This window comes from Trichomycterus rosablanca, chromosome 13 (assembly GCF_030014385.1).
Source record: "Trichomycterus rosablanca isolate fTriRos1 chromosome 13, fTriRos1.hap1, whole genome shotgun sequence".
NCBI lineage: Eukaryota > Metazoa > Chordata > Actinopteri > Siluriformes > Trichomycteridae > Trichomycterus > Trichomycterus rosablanca.
In genome coordinates, this window is record NC_086000.1 from 22463387 (window position 1) to 22479784 (window position 16398).

General features: G+C 36.3%; 2 protein-coding genes across 2 annotated transcripts in view; both read left to right on the top strand.

Moving 5' to 3' along the window:
• tp53i3 (tumor protein p53 inducible protein 3) overlaps positions 1-2290 on the top strand; it is a 5607-nt gene extending 3317 nt beyond the window's left edge. The window contains exons 2-6 of the mRNA XM_063007709.1: positions 1-61; positions 146-413; positions 1356-1568; positions 1666-1862; positions 1993-2290. The exon at positions 1-61 is cut by the window's left edge and continues 251 nt beyond it. Of these exons, the coding sequence (XP_062863779.1) occupies positions 1-61; positions 146-413; positions 1356-1568; positions 1666-1862; positions 1993-2181 (928 nt within the window). The 3' untranslated portion in view covers positions 2182-2290. The remainder of the gene's footprint in view (positions 62-145; positions 414-1355; positions 1569-1665; positions 1863-1992) is intronic.
• A 2574-nt stretch (positions 2291-4864) lies between these two features.
• Positions 4865-13681, top strand: dnajc5gb (DnaJ (Hsp40) homolog, subfamily C, member 5 gamma b). Its single transcript, XM_063007710.1, has 7 exons — positions 4865-4959; positions 7244-7365; positions 7803-8016; positions 8161-8317; positions 9913-9969; positions 10585-10658; positions 12510-13681. The coding sequence occupies exons 2-7, from the start codon at positions 7253-7255 to the stop codon at positions 12525-12527; spliced, it is 633 nt and encodes a 210-aa protein (XP_062863780.1). The 5' UTR covers positions 4865-4959; positions 7244-7252; the 3' UTR covers positions 12528-13681.
• The last annotated feature ends 2717 nt before the right edge of the window (positions 13682-16398 follow it).

Sequence of the window (16398 nt, forward strand, 5' to 3'; positions counted from 1 at the left end):
AGATGGAGAAGTCCTCATTAGAGTCCATGCGACAGCTTTAAACAGGGCCGATTTGTTACAGGTATACACATAATTATATAATCATTTAATTAAAGCGAAAACGATGACCTTATAAAATAAAGTGGTTTTCTTCTGTCTGTAACAGAGGAGAGGTCTTTACCCAGTTCCTCCAGGTGAGAGTGAGATCCTAGGACTGGAGGCTGCTGGAGTGATCACTGGCCTTGGCCCTGAACTCAGGAGGAACTTTAAGCTGGGAGATAAAGTTATGGCTTTGCTTTCCGGAGGAGGGTATGCTCAGTATGTGGTTGTGCCTGAAGAACTTCTCATGCCAGTGCCATCACACCTCACTCTCTATGAAGCTGCTGCAATCCCAGAGGCTTGGCTGACTGCCCATCAACTTTTGCACTTAATAGGTGCTTGTAAAAATAAATAAATTATTAGGCTTCCAGTATTTGAACAGTTATTTGATGTCTGTTTCCTCCCTGAATACGATTAATATATTAATGCAGTCTTTAAGTGCAAAAACAGATATAAAAAACTAGATTACTAATTGGCTAATCCCAGTTAGATTCCTGGTTCTGATTATACACTATATGGCCAAAGCCTGTTGGACATTCCATTCCAAAACCATGTGCATGAATGTCTGCCTACAACAAGTGTCTTCAAATAATTAAACATGTGTAAGATGTAGCAATCAAGCTATTACAGTGAGGTAGTATGTGTAAAACTAGCCTGCCTAAACATTAACACATGTAAATGATGATGTGTTCATCTGTATACTGTTGCTGCCAAGTCAGTAAAAAACCTGAAACACTTGTTTAGAGGTTTATCCTGAAAGCATATTAACTTTTAATCTGAATACATCTAATACAGTCTGTATAAGCATAAACAAAAATATATTTTAGAAAACGAATACATAAGAGGAAAAGTGTTTAGGTAAATTTTGTATGATATTAATAATAACAGTAGCACATTCTTGGAAGTTATTTAAGAAATAATTATAAATTTTAGCATTATAGTTTCATTTTAATTCAGCATCTTTTTTTATGAAATTTAAGTTTTAAGACTTTTACCTATAGTTAACAAAACTAGTCTTTGAGATATTTTGCTTTATGTTTGGGGTTGTTGCTTTTTTGAAACTTCTAGATTTAGTTTCTTGCCAACAAGATTTCATTCTCCTTTAACATGTCCAGCCTCATAGCTCATATCATGGTGCTTTAAGTAATAAGTCAAGACAAAGACAAGTTTGAAGCGTACATATGCACTGGACATATATGACATAATATGTGGTACAAATGTTTGTCCAGTCTGTTCTTATTATTTTGCTTATGATTTATTTAATCTGTTTGTCTCAGCAAAGGTTAAGCAGGGAGAGACTGTGTTAATTCATGCTGGAGCGAGTGGAGTCGGTACTGCTGCCATTCAGCTTGCACGTCGGAGTGGTGCTGTATCACTGGTGACCGCTGGAAGCCCTGAGAAACTAAAGATTGCAGTAGAATTGGGTGCATCAGCTGGGTTTAATTATAAAGAATGTGATTTCTCTGATGATGTTCTGCAGTACACTCAGGGTAAGATGAAGTATATACTGTAGTAGGCAGTGATTGTTAATGACAAATTTAAAAGCTTCATTCTGAGTTTGAAAGTAAAATAAAAATGTTTCTGCAGGCTGTGGGGTCGATGTCATCCTTGATTGCATAGGGGGATCTTGTTGGGAGAAGAATGTGCGCAGCTTGGCTGTAGATGGAAGATGGGTGCTCTATGGTGCTATGGGAGGAAAAACTATACAAGGAGACTTGCTTGGCAAGCTTTTATTTAAGCGAGGCAGCATTCTTAGTAGTCTCCTTAGGTCACGAACTCTACAGGTATGCTAAACCTCAAAATGTAAACTTGAAAGCATAACTTAAAACTGTATTTAAATATAAAATGTCATTAGAATGAAAGTTTGTTGTAATTAAATAACACAAATACTGACATAGCTTCTTCTGTTTATAGTATAAAGCTGAACTGGTTCAAAGCTTCACTGAACAGGTTTTGCCACACTTCCAGTCAGCGGACAAGTCAACATCGCTAAGACCTGTAATTGACAGAATGTTTCACATGAAGGACATAACTTTGGCACACATTCACATGGAGGCTAACAAAAATATTGGAAAAATCATTATCAACATTTCTGAGACTTGACTAATTAGCAGATTAATATAGCAGTTCTTAAACTTTTTTAAACATTATATAAAGCTTAATATTTTTTAACCCCACCATTCCAGTGTATTTCTGTAAATAAAATGGTCAGAAAACAAGATTTTTTGTATTTTCTAAAAGATGCAGGGTAGTGTGTCCAATTTAGCATGGTCGATGCATTATGTTAAGGCGTGAGATTTGCTATAACCAAACCAAAGCAAACCTTTTAGACATGCCCACCAACAGCAAGCAGAGAAAGGTGTTGTGACACCATGTGAACAGAGAATATGGTAGTGGATGCTGTATCATTTGTTAGGGTGAATTTCACATTACAGATATTTTTGACCAAATGAAATGATTGATACTTAATAACTTAATTATTATAAAACATATCATTGCTTGCTTAGAGCTTTATTTTGGGACTTTTTGTAACAATTTATAAAAATCTTATGTGACTTCAAGGATATTTGGCCACAATGATCAGAGACAAGTTTGGAGGCAAAAACATAAGACAAATCAATAATAATAAACTTATTAAGACCAAGTCTTCTGTCAAGCATGATAGTGGTGGTAATATTACGCTCTGGGATAGTTTTGTCATCAGTGGAACTAATGCATTGGATTAAATAAATAATAAAGATTTGGATTATGAAGGTTGAATGGTTTAAAACTGGTGTTCGAATGGCTAAATTCTGATCTTATCCCTATCGAGAATATTTTGACTGCACTAAAAGGTCAAATCTGAGGGGAAATATTCTAACAGTTCTGCCAAGCAGATTCGTCAAGGATCCAACTATAACCTTGTTGATGCCTATAAAAAGTGTCGATCAAATAACCAAAAATCAAATAACATATAACCAAATATTAATCGTGCTCTATGTACAATGATGAGCCAAACATTTGGACCACCAACATAATGTGCTGTCAAAACACCTCTGACCCGCCAAGACATGGACTCCACAAGTAGATTTGACAATGTCGACTTTGGAATTAAGTCAGTAAAATAGTTAATTAAATGTCAGCATGTGAATATTATGACCATTCTTAAAGCATTTTATGACTATAAAGATTAAAGGTTAGGTTTATATATGACAGTTCACATTTAGTCAGCTGATGCACAGGTTTATGATTTATAAAACAGCACAAAGCAGTATGAGCTGGGTGCTTATCCAATTTAATGTCTACTGCCAAATACAAGTCTACTGTTGGTTTTATTTCAGCAGTATTAGTTTTATGCTGGGTAAGCAGTTAAATGAAAATCAGGCTGATCAAAATGAATGTAGTAGAAGACAGAAAGGCCACCAGCAGAAACATGTTCAAAGGACTGTTGTACTGTAAAATCTAAAAATGTGTGTATATATATATATATACATTAAAACCACCTCGTTTCTACACTCACTGTCCATTTTATCAGCTCCATATAGAAGCACTTTGTAGTTCTACAGTTATTGACTGTAGTCCATCTATTTCTCTACATACTTTGCTAGCCCCCTTTCATGCTGTTCTTTAATGGTCAGGACCACCACAGAGCAGGTATTATTTAGGTGGTGGATCTCAGCACTGTGGTGACACTGACATGGTGGTGGTGTGTTAGTGTGTGTTAGTGTGTGTTGTGCTGGTATGAGTGTATCAGACACAGCAGCGCTTCTGGAGTTTTTAAATACCGTGTCCACTCACTGTCCACTCTATTAGACACGCCTACCTAGTTGGTTCACCTTGTAGATGTAAAGTCAGAGACGATCGCTCATCTCTTTGCGTTGGTCATCTTCTAGACCTTCATTAGTCGTCACAGGACGCTGCCCACAGGGTGCTGTTGGCTGGATATATTTTTGGTTGGTGGACTATTCTCAGTCCAGCAGTGACAGTGAGGTGTTTAAAAACTCAATCAGCATTGCTGTTTCTTATCCACTCATACCAGCACAACGCACACTAACACACCACCACCATGTCAGTGTCACTGCAGTGCTGAGAATGATCCACCACCCAAATAATACCTACTCTGTAGTGGTCCTGGGAGAGTCCTGACCATTGAAGAACAGCATGAAAGGGGGCTAACAAAGCATGCAGAGAAACAGATGGACTACAGTCAGTAATTGTAGAACTAAAAAGTGCTTCTATATGGTAAGTGGAGCTGATAAAATGGACAGTGAGTGTAGTGGTTTTAATGTTATGGCTGGTATGGCATATATATATATATATATATATATATATATATATATATATGATGGTAGAGGGAGTGCTACACAGCAGCAGTCTTAAGCAGCTGGGTTTCTTCCTTGCCTTTGATCAGTAGTCTTGGACTTGTTTGACATTAAACTTGTGAACTGATGAATCTTGTGTAACGAGTGACTACCTGTTCTGTCATGAATGTAACCAAAGTATTTAAAACATGACGTATAAATAAAAATAAATAAATTCATCATTGGTACCTTCTAGGCACCCCAGTTTCCAGCTCCTAAACATGCCGGTTAATTGGCTTCTCTAAAGGCGGTGGAAGTTGGTGATGGTCAAGGGTGTATTCTTGTAAAATTAACAGTAGTAATGTGAATGTAATTTTATTCACACACAGCTACTCTGGTAATTTTTGGACTACTTTCATTTCACTGTGCTCTCTGAGCCGTGGACACACTTCCTGGTACAGCCCTAAAATTCGTCCAGTACTGGTTTCTTACTGCCTACCGGAGCAGAGCGTGATTTGAGACGTGAAATAAAGCGTTCAGGACAAGATGAAAACTTTATGACACAAACCGGCACCATTCTTCATTTTCCAGCTGCACACAGGTGAGTAAATCTCATCGTCTGAGGTACAAGTAGAGGTTTATTCATGTGACCTGTTTCGTACACCTTGATTTAGTTCAGCCATTTCCTGCCAGATAAGCTGTTTGGACTGACTGCATGTCCGCGGTATGTCGAAGTTTGTTGAGTAGTATTGTTAAATATATTCTTTACTTTTAGTGCTTTAGTATTTTTACTACTTTAAAACACCAAGTACTGTTCTTTTTGTAAGTTCTTGTTCTACCGCTTCTTACCTACCTATCCATTACTGTTACAAACCACTCAGATACACAGAACGCATTCTCTCATACTGTCGCCAGTTTATCAGGTGCTCCATGTTCTAGCTGCCAGTATTATAAGCTACACTTATACAGTTGCAAATAACAGCTAAAATACTTATAGACCACCCACGTGTTATTTTACAAACTCCAGATGTTTTTCTGTGATTATGTCCTAACGTTCATATCATTTGTTCATACCTATACACACGTGATTATAGACACGTGAACAGAAAACTTAGATTTCTGCAGGTTTTGTCATGTTGCTCATGGTCTCTTTTTCATTGCAATCAGAACTACACACTGTACTCTGGGTGTAATATTTGCAGAACACAACCATACTACCTAAAAAGAAGTTATTGACCCAGTAGTTAGTCAACTAATAAACCAAATGTAATTTAAAAATTCATTAATTTAATGAGACCAGACATGTCACGAGGCTTGATTACTGACATCGTAAATGTTAATTTAACTTATGCTGCCTTCAAGTCGTGTCGGAAATATCGTATTTACGAGATGAGGGCACATGAACGGCAACTCAATGTCGTATTTACCAGTGGGAAACTCGGATTTTTCGATGAGCCCCGAGTTTCCGATGTGGGGGCGTGTCATTAACAAAACGTCATGGCGACTGCCGGTATGGATGCTGCCCCTACAGTAAACGCTAAAAGTTTTGAGCTTATTAGTGGTAGTTTTGCATGTTAAATGTAAAATTCAAGCTTGTATACAAGTTTTGTACACAACGTGCACTTGTTCTGATGAAGAATAGCAACAAAGCTGATCAGAAGAACCCAAAAAGTGTTGCCTCATGAGCAGATATTTTGTGCACAGATATTTTTGTGTTGTTCACGTACATTCATCCAAAATAGAGTTCCTGTTTTTGATTATACAAAAATAAAAGCATAAACAAAAGGAGTTTTGTCATGGCGTCCATTTTTACCCGACCAAAAACCACTTGAACGCACATCATGTCGTAATTATGACCTCCGAACTCGTAAGTAGGAACTTCGAGGAGGACTTGAAGGCAGCATTAAATAGAATATTTCAAGAAATCTGAAACGTCTCAACAAGCAGCACACTAATAAGCATGATAAAATAAAATTCCTGATAGATAGGTATTGAACTATGTCAGTCTGGGAACAGCTTATTGTAAGGCTTGAGGACTGCAGTGGTTGGCCTATCACAATTAATGATTCATTTAAAGAACCCAGCTGAACCTCTACTGGAGGCCTTGCGGCACGCAGATAAGGTCAGCATTCATGATTTCATGTAAAGATGTCCGGTTATCAGAATGAAATCTGAAGCTCAAGTATATTGGTATATGTAACAAGACAACAATCCGAAGCACAAGAGCAAGTTCACCTTGATCTTGAAGATACAATTCCTAGTGAAAGTCCTGACTTAAACCCCATAGAGATAATGTTTAATAGCAACTGTTGCAGTGAAGTTGGCACAACCAGTTATTAGTTTTTATGTGGTAAACCACAAAACAAACTGTACAAAATAGAGCCAAATCGGACACACTAAGCTAACACACAAGCATCTCCTCACTAGGGAAGATGCTCCAACCTGCCATCGATGTAAAGAGAGATTAACAATTAAACACATAATGATAGACTGCAAAACACTAAATTCAGAAAGACAGGTTTTTTAATGAAAACGAGACACGAAATGTGCTTAAATCTAAAGCGCCAAGAAAAATAATTAATTTTTTAACATATTTAAATCTAAAACAACTTTTATAATTTCTTTTTAAATGACACAAAGTGAAGAAGCAATTTGAGTACCGCTGTATAAATGACCCCAGCGTGTCGGTATGGCGCTAAAACTAATCAATCAACAATCCAACAAGTGCACAAGTTAGACTAGTTACTTGGTGTTGGTATGGGTATGTAGGTTATGTGATCATATTGGTATGGGTATGTAGGTTATGCAGTCATGTTGGTATGGGTATGTAAGTTATGTGGTCATCTTTTCATTATTCATGCTTTTAATCCATATATGCTTTGCAGAATTTAAGAATGACAGATCCAAACAAACCTCAACGCAAGCTCTCCAGAGCTGGTGACAGCTTATATAAGACATTAGGCTTGCAGAAGGGAGCTTCTACTGATGAAATTAAAAAAGCATACAGGTAAATGACCATTTTAGCAGTTAACACATTCTGCAACATAAAATAAAAGTAGAGTACTTTGTGTTTTCTGTAATTAAGACAGCTAAATAAATTAGATGTTTGAGTATAGGTTTATTTTTCCTGGTGCCCTTCGGGTCCAGGATTGTACCTTGCACTTGGGTTTGTTTGTTTGTTTGTTTGTTTGTTTGTTTGTGTGTGTTTGTGTGTGTGTTTGTGTGTGTGTGTGTGTATGTGTGTGTAGTGAGTGAGTGAGTGAGTGAGTGAGTGAGTGAGTGAGGGAGTGAGGGAGTGAGTGAGGGAGTTGTCGAACCTTATGAGTCTGATACCACTGAGTAGCATTGATTCATTTTTAATACACCACAACATACTTACCTGAATACATTTTTAATACAATTTATCCAGCATTTCCAAAAATGTTAGTATTCATCTGTTTAAAGGAAACTTGCACTCCGGTATCATCCAGACAAGAACCCAGACAACCCAGAAGCTGCTGAGAAGTTCAAGGAGATTAACAATGCTAACACCATTCTTAATGACCTCTCAAAACGACAGATCTATGATGAATACGGCTCCATGGGTCTCTACGCTGCTGAACAGTTTGGAGAAGACGGTGTTAAATATTACTTTCTCATGTCAAAGTGCTGGTTTAAGGTAGATGGATGAGTGTTTCTGTCTGTTCACATTCCTTTCTTATGACCTACATTAATGGCAACAATGTATGAATCCTTTTTTCTACATTGAAAAGCTTTTTGTCTTGTTTGAACATAATGCCAACTTTACTTTTGTCTTTTGCAGGCATTGTTTTTCTGTACTATGTTATTTACTTGCTGTTGCTGCTTCTGCTGTTGCTGCTTTTGCTGTGGAAAGTGTGGCTCAAAGGAGGAAGAGGAAGAATATTTATATGTGGATCCAGAGCAACTGGAAGCTCAAATGTTTGAGGAACAAAGCAGAGGTAAAGCATCAGATAGTTAAAAGAAATGGCATATACTTAGCTGGCACATCTACTATAGTGACATGAGTTCAGTTTTTGCCTGTTGTCAATATTCTTGCTGTTTCCCATCATCTTCCAATATTTAAATCAGCAAAAAGGCTTTAAAAAACTGCTTTAACTGATGTTTCATATGGTAAGTAAATAGGCGAGTGAATGATGCCCTAAATGGATTAGCACTCTGTCCAGGGTGTGTTTCTGCCTTGTTTCCAGTGTTATGGAGGATGTTGGATCACAGTGACTTTTAGCATAAAGATGTTGGTAGCAAAAGTAAATAAATAAATAATTGTATGGCCTATATGTCTCATGTAAACATATTTTAAAGGTCACATACACACATATAAGGTATGTATGTAAAAGGTATATACACACTAAAATAATGTCGAGCAATTATCTTTGTAAAGACTAACAAAAGTAAAACTTCATTTAAGAATGGGTGTGTTCCTACACCATAGGAGCACGAACATATTTGGGATGGAGTGGCAATCATTGACTGATAAAAAATGAAAGGGATGCCTGTCCATGTGTAGATAATATCAAACTTCTTTTCAGTGTGTAATCATTTTTAAAAAGTATTACCATTATCTTGACATTCATTATGTGCCACTACTTTTTTATTCATATTCACATGGCGGGCAAATGTCTCTTTAGATTGCTGACATACCATTTTTTATTTAATATACATTTTCTAAAGATTTGACTGGATTTTGTAGCGTATTTAATTTTAGTTACAAGCAACCAAAACATGGGAAATGTCCAGTCATTTGCTTACTGTGTTAGCTAGTAAATACTGTTAACATTGTCAGAGTGTGTAACATGACTGCATACTCAGCTGTGACAGACTATTTTAAAGCATTATAAATGTACAAAAATACAGAGTAAATACACAGATTAGGCATAACATTATAACCACCTTCCTAGTATTGTGTTGATCCCCCTTTTGCTGCCCTATACACAACGAACTGAGATGCACTGTGTATTCTGACAGCATTAACTTCTTCAGCAATCTGAGCTACAGTAGCTCGTCTGTTGGATCGGACCACACGGGCCAGCCTTCGCTCCCCATGTTTATCAGTAAGCCTTGGCCGCCCATGACCCTGTCGCCGGTTTACCACTGTTCCTTCCTTGGACCACTTTTGATAGATAGTGACCACTGCAGACCGGGAACACCCCACAAGAGCTGCAGTTTTGGAGTTGCTCTGACCCAGTCGTCTAGCCATCACAATTTGGCCCTTTTCAAACTCGCTCACATCCTTACGGAGCACTGTCGCATCACAGCAAGATGGTCCTGGGTTTGATCCCCAGGTGGGGCTGCCTAATATATCCCAACCACTAACAGGTGCCGTGTTGAAAAGATAATCAGTGTTATTCACTTCACCTGTCAGTGGTCATAATGTTATGCCTGGTCGGTGTATGGCATTAATATGATGGCATCCATACTGTCTCAAATCCACACTAATTTGTCCATCTCATTTAGGCAAATACTTGTGTGCATTATTTTAGTCAGCGTGTAGAGCAATATTATTCTTATTTTTTCTGTACTGTACTTTGCTTTGCAGGCAGTCAGACAGTTATAATTGGGCAGCCAGTTTCATATGCAGGTCCTGGGGATTCAGGTGAGTATTTGCTTTTCTACATTGTATAATATAATTATTTATAACACTTGTTGGCAATTATTATGGCTAAAACAGGTGAACTCAATAATTAGAAGGGGTGTCCTAATATTTTGTCTATCAAGGCCACTGTAGCAAAGTGTAAAATTGTCTTACTAATAATGTTTGTTTGTAGTGCCCTCATGAGTTAAACCCTCATCAACATTTTACCTCTGTAATTTTCACTTGAGGCATGGTGCACAGTTAGTAAAGTAAGTTAGCCTCACACAAGTCACCTGGTAACTGTATTTTCACAACAGCTTTGGTCATTGTCTTTGAGGAGTTTGGCATATTCTCTATGTGATGACACAGGCATCCTCTGGTTACTTTGGTGTTTGTTCCAACGTCCAAAACATGTAAAAAGATTTTGGCCAATCTAAATCGTTTCACAACTATGACATTCATTGGATGCTTTTATTTAAAGGAACTTACAGTTGTGAACAATAGTTCAAACTATTGAGGGTAAAGAGCTAATGTGGGCTGAACCAGCTACCATCCGATTATATGTGGTATAATCACACCTGCTAAAAGGATTAGGAACATAACAAGCTATTGTATTTGTCTTATGCTTTTTTACAGCACAGGGCACTGTGATCATAGGCATGCCGATCCCTAGTGCAGCCACAAAGAACTCAGCTGCAGGGGAATTTCAGGTAGAGTACATCAGTCTGTACACTATACTACTATTAAACTTTTCATTCTTCACCATGAACATTTTGTATCAAATTTGTAAAGTTTCGCGTAATGTATGGATTGGTTCGCTTAATTTTGTGCAAGCTTCTATGTTCCATGAACTCTTCCACAACTTTTATTTCTTTTATATGCTGTTTAAAGCAAATAGCATTAAACCATACTGAGCTTTCATCCAGCTCAACCCCATCAATCAAATATTTAAATAATTAAAAGTTGACAAAGTTTCAGAAAACTTAAAACTGGTTTAAGCTTAACATAGATTAATGAGAAGGCCACATGTAGATTGGTTTATAGGGCTTTTTACAAGACCATTAATCACACAACCATAGAGTTATTGTTAGTACTGCAATGGATAAATAGCACACAGCGTGAACACTGGGGTAGCATTGAGGTTGTGTAAATGGGGTTACTAGCAAAAAATAAAAATAAAAAATTAAGATATATTAATTGAATATATTAATATTTGTAACTCTGGGTTAGAGATTGGTCAGCCTGCTAGCTGTGTGTTAGATATGTGCTGATGTCATGTGACCTACTTAAATTGTGGTTAATACAGTGTATCTTGTCATGTTTATCTGTTCCAAGAATATAATGACACAAATCTGAACTCTACTACTGAACAGCCTGCTAACTCTAATAACCACATCCTGAATATCACACAACAGTTTTAAACTTCTAACTGCACCATAAGTTGTGTAGCAAAATGTATACAATCCATCCATTCGTTTTTGCTAACTGCTTCTTCTTTGGCAACAATTAGATAAGCTTTAGTCAGCAGTGTCATATTAAAGAAAAGCAACATTAGCCGCAACACAGTTTTTATATACTAAAAATGTTTGCTTATTTCATGAGGGCATTCACAACCCATCCCCCACAACACTACTTATGATGCAGCCCCTTGTTAAAAATCTTTTGAACTGAAAATATTAAGTTCCTACTTACATTAAAGGTGCACTAAACTGGTTGTTAAAACAATTAAACATCTGATTTATAGTACATGTTTGTGTTTTTCATTAATAAGAAAATATGGCTTTGGAACACCACCATTTAAAACTTTAGTTTAAAAAGTTTTAGTACATTTGTATGTTTTCCTAGCAATTTATTTGGTAGTATCTGAACCAGTGAAAATATATTACACACTTTTACATTGCACACATTTGAAATTTTCATCCACACTTTTATGTGACAGTACTTCTTGATACACATGATAACGTCCTTGATTTTCCCAGTTTTTGGACTACCAATGGTGTTGTGAATATTCTTGTTTGAATGCAGTTTTTCCCCAGTTTTCCTCCCAATCTAGTCGTATCCAATTACCTGATCACATTTTGCCTCATCTACTGCTGCTGACCTCCAGGGTTATATGAAGATCTGTATTACACACAGAGAATCACACAACAGTCTCCATTATCCCTATCTCTGAGCCAATCGTTGTTCGGATAGGTGCCCAGCCTGCCAGTAGCAGAGCGCCAGTGCCCTCTGCTGTTTAAAGTGAATATCGATTCATTATGCATGTAAACCGATTTGAATCGTTACACATGTGAATCGATTTTTGAATTTTGTGGTGCATCATTACATCCCTAGTGTTTAGTGTGTTTTATTGCTGCTCCACCCAGGCACTGTGTTGTGAATATTTTGATGCAGTTTGTGATTTAGGACACAATACTTTTTGTGACTAATTTGATGCAATCTATATAATACAAATCTAGAGGAGGTATTTATGTTAGGTATTTATTTAATCACGTTTTAAAAGTAAGGATTTTGACCTTTGTGAAACGTAACGGCTTTGTGTTTCGTTTTTGGTCCTCTAGGTGGAGACATTGTCATAAACATACAGCATGGCATGATGTGGCATTTACCTGTGAGCGCATGGAACTAATAATCAATAAAGGACAGTTACGTCTCTATACCTGGCCCGGTTTGGGTAAAAAGAATATTAAAAATTCAGCACAGCACTTGTGAAGATTCTGGCCGATCCTCTGTGTGTGTATTGTGTCCGGTCAGTGTGGAGTATAAGTGGTTCTTTTTATAATTTGAAATGTACAGAGTATTGGACAGTAGCTTATCTTTTATTGTGGTACCAGTTTTTTGTTTTTACAGAGATACAGAGATTATTTATGGTTGAATAAAATAATTTTAATTAAATGCCAAACTAGGATTTGCCTTCTGTTTAGCTTCTTCATACAAATAGAACTATGCTACAGTAGTATCCATGCTGCACACAAGGGAAACAAAAACTTACAGTATAACATTCTGCAGTAGTACCAAATAACAATACTGGTGTCTTCATGTGTTCTAATTAAATTAATCACAAACAACAAATATAGATTTTCTTGAATTACACTGTACTTAAATGAGTCATTTTGTCTTTTTTTGTTAGCATTTGATAACAACAAATGGTTAATATTGGAAAATGGACTGTACATTGAGCGCATACTTTAAATTAAAGCATTTGAAATAAGACTTAACTGTTTTTCTTGATCTGTACGGGTGGGTAGATATTTGCTGAATATTTGCATCATGTTTTTTTTTGTTTGAATAAAATATGTGATAGTTATATATTTTATTGTTGTATTTGGGATCAAGTTAAGATTTTCTGTCATTGTAAGTGACCTCTGATGTACTGACATTGTGGAATTATTATCAGGGATCTCATTTTTAAACAATCATTTTGTAATGAAACAACTGTATCTGTAAAGAATGATTTAATGTATTGATTTTGGTTTCACATGCAATCATGACAGTTTAAAACGTCTGATGTTTGTGCAGTATATAACTGTATTTGCAATGGCAAGTGTACTTGTAATAACTTACATTTACGAATTGCATTTAAAATGTGCAGTTTTGTACCTGGTCCACTTTGTGCCAACTGATATAATTGATATAGATTATATTTTTGATTTCCATGTTTTTATTTGCCTTAAACACACACAGTGTATTGGAAATTGTTAAGATGAATAAAAATGGTTTGCCTTAATTAAAACGTATATATGTTAATGAATTATTATGTATTTCGTTATCCCATTAATGGTATTTACTATATAGATCTGTGCGAATTGGAAATACTTTTTTATCTAACTCACTTTGAAGGTGTACATTTTAACCTTGGTGGTTTAGTACAGGCTTTTTTTGCTGCAACTTATCGGGCAAAAATGAAATATCCTGATAATTATACAAGTTGTGCAACGGTGAGACACCATGGGAAGCAGCATATGGCTCTTGCTGTTGTTTGCTGCACACCAGTGTACCCATTTAAATCTTGCATATTAAGGTTTTAGTTTTGAAACACTTATTGGGAATACTTTGTTGTCTAAGTGTTTCAGTGCTATTTCAGAGGTTTTGTGTTGAAAATGGTAAATTTGGAAGAATCTCATTATACAAGACATGAAAACACTCCATATTCTCCTCTTCTAGGGTAAGTTGCTCAAGTACACAATATATTTAAATTAAGGAACAACTTAAGTTTAAATATTTGTTATTTACAGTAGTGTTCAAAAATATAGCAGTGATAAATCATTATAATAACTTTTATTTCCATAAATGCAAATGCACTAAAAATTCTACACTTTTAATTCTAAATCAAAACATGAACAACATTTAGCCAGTTTGTGTTAATCCTTTACAGAAAGTTAAGAAAAATGAATATTAGGCTGTTCAAAAAAATAGCAGTGCCAGCATTTTTCTTTAAAAACTCAAAAAATTTATCTATAAACTGAAAATGTTTGAGGTTTCACTCTACTTTAAATTACTGAACTAATATTTAGTGGCATAACAATTGTTTCCGAGATCTGTGTTGCATGGAGTCGACCAACTTCTGGCACCTCTGAACAGGTATTCCAGTCCAGGATGATTAGACTACATTCCACAGTTCTTCTGCAATTTTGGGTTTTGCCTCAAAAAACCGTGTTTCAGATGTCAGAAGACAAGTTCTCTATGGGACTGAAGTCAGGGGATTGGGCTGGTCACTCTATTACCTCAATCTTGTTTGTCTGTAACCAAGATGTTTTGGGTCATTGTCATGTTAAAACACCCATTTTAAGGACATTTCTTCTTCAACCTAGGGCAACATGATCTCCTCAAGTATTCTGATATATTTAAACTGATCCATGATCCCTCGTATGTGATAAATAGACGTAACACCATGGTATGAAAAACATCCTCATATCATAGTTTTGTACCACCATGCTTTACTACCTTCACAGTGTACTTTGGCTCGAATTCAGTGCTCGAGGGTCATCTGACATACTGTCTATGGCCACTTGACCCAAAAAGAACAATTTTGCTTTCACCAGTCCACAAAATGTTAAGCCATTTCTCTTTGGACCAGTTAATGTGTTCTTTGGGAAATTTGAACCCATTCAGGACATGTCTTTATCTTAACAACGGGACTTTGCAAGGAGTTCTTGCTGGTAAATTGGCTTCACTTAATCATCTTCTGTACTCACTGGTAACTTCAGATGTTCATTGATCTTTCTGGAGGTGATCACTGGCTGAGCCTTTGCCATTCTGGCTATTCTTTGATCCATTCAAACAGTAGTTCCACGCTTCCTTCTGCATCTTTCAGGTTTTGGTTGTCACTTTAAGGCATTTGAGATCATTTTAGCTGAGCAGCTTATAGTTTGCTGCACTTCTCTGTATGTTTTTTCCCTCTAAAATCAACTTTTTAATCAAAGTACGCTGTTCATCAGAACAATGTCTGGAACAACCCATTTTACCCAGTATTTCAGAAGGAAATGTGCTATGACCAACCTGTGCAACATTTGCCACCATCCTACCTTGAATAAGGGCCAAAATTGACACCCATTCTTCTGCAGAATGAATGACTTCACCAATTGAACTCCTCACTGCTATTATTTTGAACAAGCCCCTTTCAATCAATGCTTCGATTACTCAGAATGAACGGCATGCATGTCCTAATTGTTGGGTTTGTTTTGTTTTCAATACTCTACTACACTTTCAAGTAATTTTTTTGCTATGTAGAAATATCACTTCTACTAAAAACTTTGATTTATCAAGTTAATGGTGTTGGACTGCTATTTTTTTGAACACCACTGTATATTAATGCCACATGACAATACAAAAAGTGATCATTATGAAGAGTTTTTAAGAACAAATGTTTACATTCTGTTATTTTACTACTATTTAGATATATCTACTGTGAATTCTAAAAGTATTTAGACTTCCTGAATTTTAAGCACTTTGTGTTGTGTATTTAATTTTCCACCTACAACATTTAACAGACACTTTTATCCAAAATGACTTACAATTGTGATTGATTACTCTCCAAGCAACTGAGGGTTAAAGGCCTTGCTTAAAGGTCCAACAGTGGCAAGTAGGTGGTGGTAGGGTTTAAAAAACTGCCTTTTTGTATAGATATAATTGACATTTTTACCTAATCAACCATAATTACAAAGTGAAAATGAAAAATGTAGTTGTTTTTTTTAATACCTCTTATTTACAAAGGTATTCAGACACATAACTGTGGCAATCCAAATTGTGGCCATACGCATCCTATCTGCCTTTAATCATCCTTGTGTCTAGAACTCATTGCATTGTCAGGACAGTGACTAAGTCATGATGTTGAAAAAACTGTGTAAGGCTTTAAGTGTTCTCAAAACCACAATCAAATAGTTTTTAAAAGAGCCCCAAAAGTGCTGTACTAAGATGTAAGGAACCTGTTGGACAGACAACCATCTCTGC

Coding starts and splice junctions, on each gene's coding strand:
- dnajc5gb (XM_063007710.1), top strand. CDS start 7,253: ATGACAGATCCAAACAAACCTCAACGCAAGCTCTCCAGAGCTGGTGAC. Junction 7,366..7,802: donor GAAATTAAAAAAGCATACAG/GTAAATGACCAT, acceptor ATCTGTTTAAAG/GAAACTTGCACTCCGGTATC. Junction 8,318..9,912: donor GTTTGAGGAACAAAGCAGAG/GTAAAGCATCAG, acceptor TTTGCTTTGCAG/GCAGTCAGACAGTTATAATT.